At 43.0% G+C, this 13,468-nt stretch overlaps 1 protein-coding gene across 1 annotated transcript in view; it reads left to right on the plus strand.

The window, feature by feature from the left end:
• LOC142557710 (transmembrane protein 209) overlaps positions 1 to 13,468 on the plus strand; it is a 32,804-nt gene that overhangs the window by 4,327 nt on the left and 15,009 nt on the right. Inside the window, exons 6-10 of the mRNA XM_075669753.1 lie at positions 426 to 507; positions 2,546 to 2,626; positions 3,202 to 3,356; positions 11,188 to 11,250; positions 13,261 to 13,357. Of these exons, the coding sequence (XP_075525868.1) occupies positions 426 to 507; positions 2,546 to 2,626; positions 3,202 to 3,356; positions 11,188 to 11,250; positions 13,261 to 13,357 (478 nt within the window). The remainder of the gene's footprint in view (positions 1 to 425; positions 508 to 2,545; positions 2,627 to 3,201; positions 3,357 to 11,187; positions 11,251 to 13,260; positions 13,358 to 13,468) is intronic.

Raw genomic sequence — 13,468 nt, forward strand, 5'->3', positions numbered from 1 at the left:
ATTATCATTAAATAAAAACCCTCTACAAGGACGTGAATTTCGCAGGACAGCTATGATCCTTCTCATCTCTGCAGTACATCTTTATTTGCTGGCATCACCATTCAACATTGCTATGCTTGAAGCAACTGAAATCTTCCAAGGTGTTTGTTTTATGAGCACTGACTGTCTTTGTGCTAGTAATGTTTGAGTAACGGCAATGCATATCTAATAGTGTGCTAGGATACTTAGTGAGCACCAGTGAACAGCAAAATAAGAAGCAAGTGACAGAATGTGGCAATGAACTATCACCGGAACCTTTTTTGGATTTATGGCTTGCTTTGCTCATTTTTTTATGTTCGTTGAAGTTTGTTTTTTGTAACCTTATTGCTGCTGACAGCTTGATAGAACTGATTTGTTTGCTGGTCTCTTTCCTTTTCTCTGCTTAGAGTGCCTTTTCGGATAGGTCTTCAGACTCGCCACTTGGAGGAGCCTCCGGTGGCCTGCGCTGGCGTGGTTCCTCACCTAAAGGTTTGGCTGCTGCCCTGACAACTTTTTCTAGTTCACTGTGGCTTCTACTTCATTCTTGCTAAAAGGGAGCAGGAAAAAACTCTATACAAAGGCAGGGAGGTTAACTAGAGCTAGTTCTGGTTTGCTAAACTGTACAGAGAGAAGGGTAAAGAAACTAGGGAGATGCACAAAGGAAAACTGCTTACACAATTCAACGGTACTAGGCAATGTTCTCAAGCTGTTGTCAGGTAGGTTTCCAGACTTTACGAACTTGAGCAGTGCAGATATAGCCTTCTTTGGGGAGTTACTTTGGGAGCTCTGGCCTAGAACATTTTGTTTGACAGTGGATAACTGTCCTGTCTATCAATCATTGCTTGTGTCAATTGTCTCTCAGTGCGTACTGCAGAGTGTACAGACACAGAAAACTTGTGTGATCATTTTGTTACAGCTGCATATATCACTAATAAAGATGTGGAAAACTCAGTAGTTTATATTTTTAAATAGTGATACACATGCTCCAAAAAGTTATACCAGAAGAGAAAGGAGACAAGGTACTGTGAAAGTGAAAAAACAGTTCCTGTGCTAACTTAAAGGGACACTAAAGCGAAACAATAAATCAGTTTAGACTAATGAAGCATTGTTTGAGAACCCTGCTGGCAGTCATTTAAAAAAAAAAATAGTTTGACTATTAGATGAGAAAATGAAGGTCCAAGTATCAGTATTTGAATTTCGCGCCGCAACCCCAGCGCTGGTACGTCAGCGTGACGTCAGGGATTCCAAAGTATGTTTTCGCATTTGGGCCGCGTTGACTTAATAAAGGTTCCCGAAACTTGCCATGTTTAATATTTGATTCCTTTAGAACACAATGTGGTCAATCTGTACCGCTATATGTAATTAGTACGTCCTAGAAGATGCCATCAAAATCCAAGACGTCACAGCCCCTAGGTGCGGGAACTTAAGTAGGTGTCGCCACCCGTATTTCGTTCTTGCGCTTTTTCTGGCGTACCAAACATCTTATCGTTGTAAGAGTGGTGTTTTTGGTGTTGTAGAACGGTAATTTACTGATGCAGAAGAAATCATTTTTCACTTTAGTGTCCCTTTAAGCAGCTGATAATATGGACCTAGCATTCTATGTGCAAAAAATCGGAGCATTGCTACTGAGCCTAAGGTCATAGGTTTGATTATGTGCCATAGCAGCCACGTTTCGGTTGGGGTGGAAATCGTAGCCAACACCACTGACATGAGCACGGTCATGCTATGATAATGGCTGCCAGACAGCTCAAACATAGTGTAACTGGGATTACCACTGGAAACTACCACAATAGCTTATGGTGACATAGCGGCAACATATAGCAGCACTGCAATTGAAACTAGAAGCTCTCACACCTACTTCTTGCAAGAAAAGGAACATGATCATGCAACTGTGTCCATCATCAGTTTAAAACCACTGCACAGTTTTTGTGCATCAGGTGTATTGCACAAGTAAAAACAGTTTGCTGTTAGCATGTGTTTGGCATTTTCTCAGATAAACTTCTTTCAGTACAGCATCATTTATTGGCACTGTAGTATTTTTTGCCTCTGCCCTTTGGGTATAGAAATAGAGTCAGGCTCCATTCAAGAAGTTCACAAATTCCTGTGTGTCACCAGGGAGAGTATTCTGTAAGTGTCCACCTAGTGGACTGTCCATTTCGGCCACTGCTGATTGGCTAGGGCCGCTCGTCTCCTCCTCGGTCGTACGGCTGCATCCAATCAGCGGCCGAAATGGACAGTCCACTTGGTGGACTCTTACAAAATACTCCCCCCCCCCCCCCCAGGGGGGCTGAGATCACCACATCAAATTATAAAGTTCAAAATTGGGCAAAAAAAATTAAATGTTGTGCCTTATTCGGAGCATGGTACTGAATGTAATGTGAGATGCATTCTTGAATTGCATTTAAAAGAAAGAAAAAAGAAACTTACGTTATATGCACGTATGATGTTTTCCTAACCAAGTAAATTGGGAAGCTTTTTCTTGCAGTTTGAATTCTATTTCATAGACGCCTTTCTTTCATCCATGCAGTAAGATGGCACATAAGTGATGAACGCAGCTTGGTCGACTACCTGGCTGCCCATGAAGAATCCGATCGCAGCCTCTCTTTTGGTATGTAATGAAAGGATGATATATCTGTGGCTTTGTGTCCAGTTGGTCATTTTCTAGGATATCAATTTTACTGTTGTTAAAACATATAATTGGGCAGCTTCTTTCAACATAACAATATGCATGCATATGAAGGTTTTAATTTCAGTATGTTTTGATATTTGGCAAACTATGTTCCATTTATTGGCAAACAAGGGAAAAATGGCACATGCAGTTGCTGAAGTCAGGTTTGGCTTGATGGGGTGGGCAATTCTCAATGTACTTTGTGAAATCGATACTTTGCATGAAAAGGTTAGTAGTCATTTCTGCATATGCTGAATGTCAATGTGCAGCAGTTGTACAAACAGTAGTTGTGTCTTTCATTGGAAATAAATCAGCTTGGAACTTTGGCTTGCAAGAGTAGGTTTTTTTTTGCTGCACATGCTGAAAGGCTAACACCATAACAAAGATAAGTGAACATTCTAAATGGGGCAGTGCAAAGGTATACTAGGAATAGTAGGCTGTTTGCAAAATTTTATGAAACCTGTTGACAGAGTGTAAGCGCACCTTGAACATTGTTTATCCACTTCCTCATACAGATGTACCATCAAGCAGCGGCGTGTTGAACTCTTCGCTGCGGCTGGATGCTGACTCAGTGATCTCTCACCTGAGCCACTACCAGAAGGCCACAAGGTCTCCGCAGACGATGCATGGTGACGACCTTGATTCGGTGGCCACCTTCAGTGGAGACAGTGTATGTAGTGTTGCACTTTCTCAGGCAGAATTGTACTGAGTAGGAAACAGGAAAGTTTAGATTTAAATAAAATATAATGCAAGGGTAGACTTCTCACAACCAATTAAATAAATATTGCAACCAATAATGCAAGTCGTAGTGGTAGGTTTGAAATGGACTGGTTTAGAGTATCAGAATGTGTGGTTGCACAGAATGATCTGTGCTTGTAGGCACCCTTCGTATTTGTAAATGCAATCACTAACTTATGTGGGTAGCATGCAAGTGCATGATGCAGAACAAGCCACGTGATGTTCTTTCAGTAGGATTTGTGCATCTGGTGACCAAATTAGTCCACAGTCTAAGCAGCTTATTTTACTGCAATAAGAAGCTTATGCTGACCAGCCAATCTGGTGCACCTGCCACAACTTCTTGGTGACACTTCAGTAGTGGCTCTGTGATGTAGAATGGAGGAGAACTGTGCTAATGAATTCCAGCGGGACAGCGATGCACTGTCCCAAAGAGCCAGGTAAGCATTCCAACTAGTTGCATTTGTGCATAGCAAGTCGCTCCCATGTGCATCGCAGTATACAGTTAAAGCTCAGTATAACAGTCTGTAAAATCATCAATTTCAGGGTGTCTACCAACCAGGAAAACAGGGAATTCTCGGGGATCTTGAGTAGTCTGGAAATACTCGGGGAAAACTCATGGAATTTGTGTTTCTATCAGGGGAAATTTAGCTGTAATTTTATTAAAAGGGAACGAAACTTGCGGTAATGCTGGCTCGAGTGACGAAGAGGAATTGCAATGAATCATCTTTGACGCCGTGTCGTCGGCTGGAGGAGTTGCCAGTGTACAGTCAACGGCTGACTTTCCAAGTTAATGTATAACAACGTCTCTGAAAATATATCTGAAATTTCGGACGCAGGAACCGTTTGCCATCCGATTTTCTGGACCTTTCGCCGTGACCGCATGTCCCAAGCGGTATTAATCAAGACCACCAGCGCTGCCGCTTTTATTATTTCGCCACCTCGAACCGGCACTCTCGCACGCAGATATGCTGGCAGCCGTAGCCACACTAGGCCTAGCTGCTTCAATGTTCGCTATTAAGCTTCTTGCCGTTATAGGCTGTGTTTTTCATTGAAAGAATTCGCTGCTGTCGCAATGGCTGCGACTCCGCCTTTGTGGTCCTTGCGATTGGCTTTGAAGCTCGGAAAGCATGTTGCTTCGCATAATGCTGGTTTTCGAAAGTCAGCTTCGCCTTAATACAGAAATCTTGCACTGTGAAGCATATGCAAAAGTATTGCGGTGAAGCGTAACAAGTGTGGGAAGAGGCAATTGTCATCGGATTCCTTAATTACACACGCATGCACCCGTCATCTCCTGTCCCAGTATGAGCACCGTTATGCTTAGTAATTGTACTGGCAGGCCTTCAGTGCTTCTTCAGACGTGCCGGTGGCGATTTGGGCCTTTAAGGGCAGTAAAAGACATGCATTTATTCTTTCAAACTGCCCGATTTTTCGGTCGTTTTCGCGGTCCTAGGGAGTCTGAAAAATCGGACGTTGGCTGTACAACTGACCTAAAGGATGCTTTAAATGGTCTGGGTGGCGAACGCACGGTGAACTAAGGACGAGAACACAAAGCACTTGCACATTGAGGAATGAACCGGAAAGGAAGCATGCTGCCCATTTATTTGAAGGAGCTTGAGCCCAAAAAAAGAAAGTGTTCGCTAACGCCGAGATGTAGGTAACTCTCATCCAAACCAAAATAAGCTTTTTAAAACAGTGAGATGCAACACTGAGGCATTGCGTGCAGGCCGAGTATGTCAGGACAGTTGAGGTTGACTTATCAGCTGTTGCGAGAGAGTCTCGCTTGTGACAAAATTCGGGCCCCATACCAATGAGCTTGCTCTCAGTTGATAGAAATAGCTCATATTCGAAAATATTTGCTTCTGTATGCATCTCATTTTTATTCATATTTGAGAATGTTCTCGATTTGCAATAGGTTTTACCATTTCTTTTCGAAGATATTTTATTTGCTGTGCATTTTACTAGCTCCTCCCTTCTGTTTTCTTTTGGAATAGTATAAGTGCTGCTGCTTACTATTCAAACTTGATTAAGTTTTTTTTTTAACACTCTTTCTAGAGAGTGACAGCTTCGGGCGACATGGTGTCAGCCTGTATTGGCATAAAATGAAGTTTTGGGTCACTCAGGGAATTTTGCAAAGGCATTCAGGGAAAACCTGGAAAAATCAGGGAATTTGAAAAAGTCAACTTGGTAGACACCCTGAATTTGCTTCATTAGATGGAAATTTTGTTATCTTAAAATTCGATCTTTCATGCAAATAAGTACTCACTGGTGGATTTTTCTTATAGAGAAGGGGCTGCAAAATTTAAAAAATGATCAGGCAATCAGAAAAAGGAAATTTGAATTTGATGAAATGTCATTTTGTTCAGTCTGAGAGTCGGCAACGATAAATATAGTTTTATACTGTGGCGATGATAACTTCACATCGGCGGTACGAACCGAAGCCAGCCACACTTTCGCGCCCACTTCGCTGCTGCAGATAATAGTGTCACCCGCAGTGGGACGATGCTATCATGAAAAGCCCCGGCAGTGGGGAACGAGTGCTTTATCTGCCGCTCGCTTCAACATGGCTCTGAAACTCGAGATTACACAACCTGTAGCAGTAAACTTATGGGAGGACAGCCCACAATGCCATGCCATCACAGCTCGCCCAATCCTTGCACAGCTGACAGACGTCCTCCAAAACAGGGCACGATGGCTGTGTATGTGTCGCACTGACAGCCATGCACGGCTGAGGCCGCGCTAGAAAAGGAGACACGCACCAACCTGCCGCCAACTCCTTCCCCTACCCTCGCGTGTACTTCATCGCGGTACTGAAAACTCGCTCTGCTCCCCCCCCCCCTTTTCTCTAGCTTGCATGGTAAGACTGCGCTTATCAGGCCACCATCATTCTCGGCTCATCCTTGCATGCTTTCACTTGCACCTAAATCATACAGCATGTGGTACGCGATAGGATATTATCGCACTTGGACTTTATACGGAACATGACGCTGCTCTCGTTCGGCAGTTGCTTTCAGTCGCACGGCATGCCATTTGAGAGGTGCATTTGCAAGCAGCCGCATGTAATTCAATCATTTGACTGTCTGGGTACGCGGAAGTTTACATTGATCTTATTGTGCTAGTATTCCTTCACGGTGACAGTGAAATCTTGTTATATTGAAATCGTGTATAAGCGCACTTCATTATATTGAGGTTCAAAATACGTAATCATCTATGGACAACAAGTTATAGAAAGGTAAATACTTTGTTATATCGAGAATCTTGTCTTGTTATATTGAAGTTCATTATAACGAGGTTTAACTGTAGTTAAACAGGCCTTCAGATGAGTTTTGTTTGCATTATTTTTTAATGTGCCTCAAGGTTCCGGACTGTATGCTGAGGTGTATGTAATTGCTGTCAATGGATACAGTTTGATATTGCCTTAATGGAATAAGAATGTCTAGAAATGTCCTTTGCTTGAAGCAGTGTGGTCTCTATTCTCGAGAGAGTACAAGAATAGCTGCCATAGACCAGGAGCTTCAAATTTAATGATTCACATTTAGGCGGCTGTGCTTAATATTGTAGCACAAGCATCTTTAGTGTGTTGGATGTGCAGTAAATTACATAAATTCCTGAAGGACGAATGTGCTGCACTTATATTCACTTTTTTAAATAACTCTATCGCCCAGACCAGTACAGTTAATTATTGATATTGTCACATGTAGAGATGATGACGCAAGAATTCTGGCAGCAGCTATTTATTGGACTAACTTGTGTCCCAAACTAAACAACAAACTTGGCGGTGGTCAGTGTGGCAAGAACTGTTAACAACAATGCATAGAACTGCTTGGTCATGCGCGTGCCTTTATATTATATGCTCCAATCTGGCGAAATAGCACATTCAACCAGCATCTCATATCTTTACTCAGTAAATAAAAGAAGGTTCTACGTGAGACAACATGTGGGCAGTCTTCCCGCTGAAATTAGATACGATAGAGGGTCGCTACGGATGAACTTCTATACGCATGCAGTTAAAGAAAAAACAAGCATTGGAAATAGCACATTTGTAATGACAAGAACAGAGTTAGTGGCAATATGTTTATACAGTTAAACCTTGATATAACAAACTTTAATGTAACAAAATTTTTGATATAATGAAGTATTTAACTTTTCACAACGTCTTGTTCATAGAACGCCATGCATCTAGTATCTAGAACCTCAATATAACAAAGTGTGTTTGTATGCGATTTCAATATAATGAAATTTTACTGCCACCACAAAGGAATAGCAATTTATGCGGATGCACATGGTCAAGTGATTGAATTACAAGCGGCTGCTTGCAAACACACCTCTGAAATCACAAACCGCTTGACAAGAGCGACCGCCGGAGTGGAGCCGCATCGTGTTCCATATAAAGTCCAAGTGCGATAAGATCCTATCGTGCCCCGCACATTGTGTGCTTTGGGTGCAAGCGAAAGTGTGCGAGGGTGATACAAGAAAAATGGTAGCTTCACGAGTGCCGTCTTCCTGCACAGGCAAAGGGAAAGAGGGGAAGGGGAGCAAGCTCGTGGTAATGCGATCAAGTGCGTGCGATGGGGCAGTGTGGGGGTTAAGTTGGCATCTGTCTCGATTTCTGACAGGAGTCTCGGCCATGGCTGCGCATAATTGTAAGCGTGGCTGAGTGCATACGCAGCCGCGCACCCTGCTTTAGAAGTAATCTGCTGCGTGTGCAAAGAGTGGGCGTGCGAGATGGCGTGGCATTATGTAAGCTGTCTTACCGCACATTTAGTATTGGAGGTTGGGTAATATCGAGTTTTGGTGACCCGTTAGACCGAGAGGCAGACAAAGCATTCGCTCCCTGGTGCCAGTGCTTTTCCTGATAGCGTCGTCCCAGTGCGGGCGACGCTGTCAGCCGTGGGGGCGGAGTGCACAGGAAAGCATGGCTGGCTTAACTTTATTCGTATCACCGAGATGATATTGCTGACATACGTGGCATGAAACCGCATCATTCGTCCCAGACTCCCAAATTTATCAAAATTGTTTTCTCATTCAAACTTGCTTTTTTTCACTTGCCTGATAATTTGGAAAATTCTGTGGCCCCTTTCCATGTAAGAAAAATTGATCTACAGCGACTGTACTTATTTGCATAAAAGGTCGAATTTCAATAGAACGAAATTTTCCTATGACAAAGCAAGTTGCAGATTTTACCAACTTCGTTATATCGAGGTTTAATTGTATACAGTCATTTCTCAATGTAACAAACTATATTCATTTCCTGATTTTAATTGTATTGAAAACCGTGCCTTTTCTCTTCGCAATTTAACAAAGTAGTTTCGTGACATGGTTGCGACATAACGAAGTCATTAGCCATTTCAAGCATGTGCTTGGAGCCTATATAGCTGGTAAATCTAGCAAATAACTATACAAATGTCGGCCGAGGAAAATGTTATTTGCAAGTGTTCTTTTACATGAACCTTACTTCGTGTAGTTGTCTCTTTGTTATCGCCGTCAATGCTCCACCTTCCTGGCAAAACTGTCACAGTTTTTTTTTCTCAGGACAAATATCTGGATCTTTTTGCACTTTTGTTTTTAATTTGAGGGTGCCATCTGATGACGGTGGGGGCACTAAGTGTCATCCGCCATGCTGTCCAAAATTTACGACGCTGTGTGATGCAACACGCCAATCTCAGATGCTGTGAGCCATGCCGATGCACTGCTCTCGACGCGATCTGCACCGTGCGTGCTGGCGCTCATAACCACGCTAATATGGCCCGATCTTGCGATTTGTTTATAAGTAATTACTGGCAAAGTACTGTCTGCCAGGAGTGTTCCGAAAATTTCTGAAGTGATTTTTATTGTTAAAACTTTAATACCTTGAATTAACATGATCTATGTAACGAAGTTTTTCGCTGCAAGTACCACTTTGTTATATCGAGATTCGACTGTATTAAAAGAGCACTGATACAATACTTCGAAGTCAAGATAACTTGTAAGATCAATTTCTGCGAACACACACACAGCATGTTGAAAATATTAGTATATCAGTGGGGAATGTAGCTTAATGAATGTAGCTTAAAGCATATTTAAAATAAATTTAAAGTGCATACATGCAGCCAACCACAAATCACCAGACCTGGCAACATTGACTTCAATGAGGTTGGTTTGTAAGCATTCCAGAGCGTAACAGTGCTATGTCACGAGGTTATGTTAGGTTTTTGTTTATCCCTCGACCTAGCCCTTCATTGCTGCACTACTGGTCTACCTCGGTGTTTTCTTGCAGTGGTGTGCTCACCGTGTCGCTGCAACAGTTTTTGTCATGCCTATTGGAAGATTTCCGACACTATATTTGCGTTGACTGTGCAGGAAGTGCGAGTACAGCACAATGTCGAGTGCATAGTGCATCGTTGACTTCTGCCAAAAGCATTCAGGCTTGGGTATATAGTCGTGCATAGGTTGCCCAGTGATGGCCCTTAGTGGCATAAGTGGACCAAGTTCGCATGCTTTACTGGGCACAAAGAGTGGACGCTGCTGAAAAGCAGCCACTTTTGGTCACTTCATTTCCAACGAAAAAAAAAAAATTATTTTGCCATTACCTCTACTTTGTTTTACTGAAAATCAGCAGGAATATCACATCTTATTGTCCAGATGGTTCAATATAACACTTGGCACGCTTACTTGCTGGTTTGTAACAAAAAGAAAATGCAAATGTTGCCTTCTTCAGCGGGAAAACCAGCAGCCAGCTGTTGCCAAAGCAGTACTGGCATAGACAGGTGTCATTGCCTATCGGCAGCTGCTGAAAGCAGAGCTGCCATTCCGGCAGGGCTGCCATGTGAGAAAGATGGCTGGTTTGATGATGCCTATACCTGAAAGTGATCAGCCAAATCTGGTATGGTGGAGACTCCTGTCTGCAGAAAATTGTTGCTGTTGAATGATGAAATGAGAATGACAACGAGGACATTCCATGGCCCGTGTGTATGTAAATAGAGAAAAATAACTAGCAACAACAAATTTCGTGCGCCAGCTTTTGTGCAATCACGTTACCTTGTTACAACCTTGCAATGTTACGATCACGTTGTGTGTACAGTTTTGTGCGATCACGTTACCAGTTGTGTGTGTAAACCTACTGGCTCCTCTCATTGCTATATGAAATCGAAACTTGGACTGGTTGCTATAAATGAGGCTCCAAATAATTGGCCATCGTGCGGTGAACCAAACAAGGTTTCTTGCTGTGATTACTGGGTCGTTAGTTACTTATTACAATAAAAAATCCAAGGTCAAAAGTTTTTCTTTCACCACTTATTTAAGTAAAAGTTAGATTCGCTTCGTATTAGGAATATCAATGGCTATTCTGGGACATACAAGAAATAGTATCGGGGATTGGGCGATCGTTGCCTACGAAATGAATAAGAAAATGACATGTAGCAGCACTGTACCAAATCAACAGGTTTTCCACCTGCTTTTAGTGACAGCGGATAACAATACTCATAACCATTAAAGCTTGTGTCTCATGTAATGCAATTCATGGCCACAAGTGGTGTGTGCTATCATAGACAAACAAAACCCGAACCGGACGGTTGGAAAATTAATGCAAAATATGGAGAAACTTATTCAATGTAATTTGTTTTTGTTCTGATAACACTGCAGTTGATTTTATTCTACAAAGAATCATGTACGTATTGTGCCCTTAAATTCTAATAAAACACTTTGCAATGCTCCCTGCCAATAGTCTCATTTTTTATGACGTGAATTTTTCCATTGCACATTTCATCATGATCTCATCACAATTGCAGGTTTGGAAGAAGTGGTCTATTGATAAGGACAAGCTGGACATTTGGGTCGAGAACCTTCGCAAGGTTTGTGAATGCTTTTAAAGTTCACTTATTTCCCCACTGTGCAGAGATATATACGAAGTTACATTCCAGCAAATTTTGTTGCTGTGGAATTGTAGTACAGCAACATTTCCTTTTTGAGAGGTACGAAATGCATTGGGAATGCTATGGGTGATTGCCGGGGATACGAAAATATTTCGTTGTCACGAGAATTTTGTTATTGATTGTGAGTTGCGACTGTATTCAGTTGATGTCCGTTAATTCGATCCTGTTGAGACCAACGAAATGCATCGAATTATCTGGTGGGTCAAATTAAACAAGATGCAGAATAAAACGGCAAAACATGCTGCTAACTCACTTGGCAGTATGTGCCCAATGCATACGACTGTTGCAAGGCGGTTTCAGCTTCTTGATCAATTGCACCAGTCAGGAAATTCGCAGCCCAATTTTATTCAAAAAGTAAGAAGGACGTGTGTTAAAATTGGGTAAATGCTGTAATAAGATATTGGGGGGGGGGGGGGGGTCGGCTACGGTTATTGCTTGTAAAATTTTCCCAGGGCAGGCTGAAAATTGGCATTTTCGACCAGAGATGGCGTGTGCTCAACGCATTCACTGTACCCTAAGCTCTGCTGAGACAGATGCTGCCACTAAGGAGGTCACTAATTGGGTCACCATAGGGGTCAAGTACATGTGTGCTGACTGGTCAAGTTTGTGGGGTCTCTCACACCCGTGCTCTTGGGACGAAGGAACGACAACACAGTAGTGCAAACAATCACAAGGGCATTTGTTGCACCTTTCATAGATCAATGCCTGCTAGCCGAGTTGCTATCCACAAAACATGCCGATGGGCGCGCGACAAATCTGGAAGTCCGACTCACCGCGACCGGAAAACTAGCGAATATGTTCGCCCCATGCTGGATCCCAACGCCTGGTCATTCGCGTGTACGGTCACGCGAATCGTGGCGCGTTCGAAGGCGGCCACGCGAGGCGGTCTCTCAGAAGCATGGGTTGGCGCGCGGAACGTCCTCGTTGTTAGCCGACCCGCCGGGAAAGCGCGTCGCTCCACGCGCGGCACGGCACATCCGTGCTGCTTGCTGTCTCGAACCCAAGAGAGACAGAGCCTTGTCTCCCGGCGCCCGAGTAACCCCGCAGCGGCGCGACGCTCGCGCCATCTCTCGCACCGCGCTTGTACCACTCCTACCGCCGCGGGCGCCAGGCCACGCGGCGGGCGAAGCCGCCCTGCAGGAGACGAGCCATGCGGGAAAACTAGATCTCAGGGGAGGCGTGAGAGTCACGCATCCCCACAAGTTCAAATTATCTGGCAAAGGCCAATTTTGGGAGAGAAATAACGACCGTTGAGGCCCATAAATGCATAGGCGCTGGTCAGGATCGAACTAACTGAAAAGTCAAATTAACCATAGTTGAATTAACAAAAGTCTTCTACAGAACAGATAGGTGGGCTAGTTGGTACTGCATAACTTGAGGCAAAGCACAAAAGAACATGATGACAAGAGAAGAAAACGAAGACACAGCGCTACTAACAACTGAATTTTTATTGCACATGGTTACCACATATATATATACCAACGTACAGCCGGCCAATATGACAACATAGAAAAAAAAAGTCTTCTGTACTGGCTTTACATAAATTAGTCAGTCAGAAAGCCTCTTAAGAAGCAGTTTGTGGCAAGGATAGCTGGTGTCCTTTTTGAGTGATTGAGGTTCATCATGTGTTTACATCTTAGTGTTGCCGACTGCTAATATAGCCTGGTGCCTTTGGTTAGGTGCATTATTTCTATTTTTTCTTTATTGACAAAACTTGTTAAGAGCATTTCATACATAACACAAGGTGGCACAAGTAGGGAATACACTAATAATAAATACAAATGTGGTAACATGGTGGTTTAGACAACAGTGTTAATACTGGCTCACTTATAGCATACTTTATTACTTTGTTGAAAAACTGGTCACATGGTCATAAAACAATAATTGCAACATGTAAAGATTAGCAGCAATATTTTGTTCATGTTACAGTGGATCAGCCAGACCATTGTGAAACGAGTGGACTCTGAGATAGACTCCATCAACACCACTCTCCAGAGGCTGGGATCATCGGATTTGCGTATTGGTGGTAAGTGCTGCATTCACGTTTGCTGTTTTGCATATTGTAAATGGACACTCCAGGTGTATTTCTGCCATCGCCATGAGGTTCCGCATAAAGTCCAAGGGCGATAAAATCGTT

The sequence above is a fragment of the Dermacentor variabilis genome, chromosome 9, assembly GCF_050947875.1.
Source record: "Dermacentor variabilis isolate Ectoservices chromosome 9, ASM5094787v1, whole genome shotgun sequence".
Taxonomy (NCBI): domain Eukaryota; kingdom Metazoa; phylum Arthropoda; class Arachnida; order Ixodida; family Ixodidae; genus Dermacentor; species Dermacentor variabilis.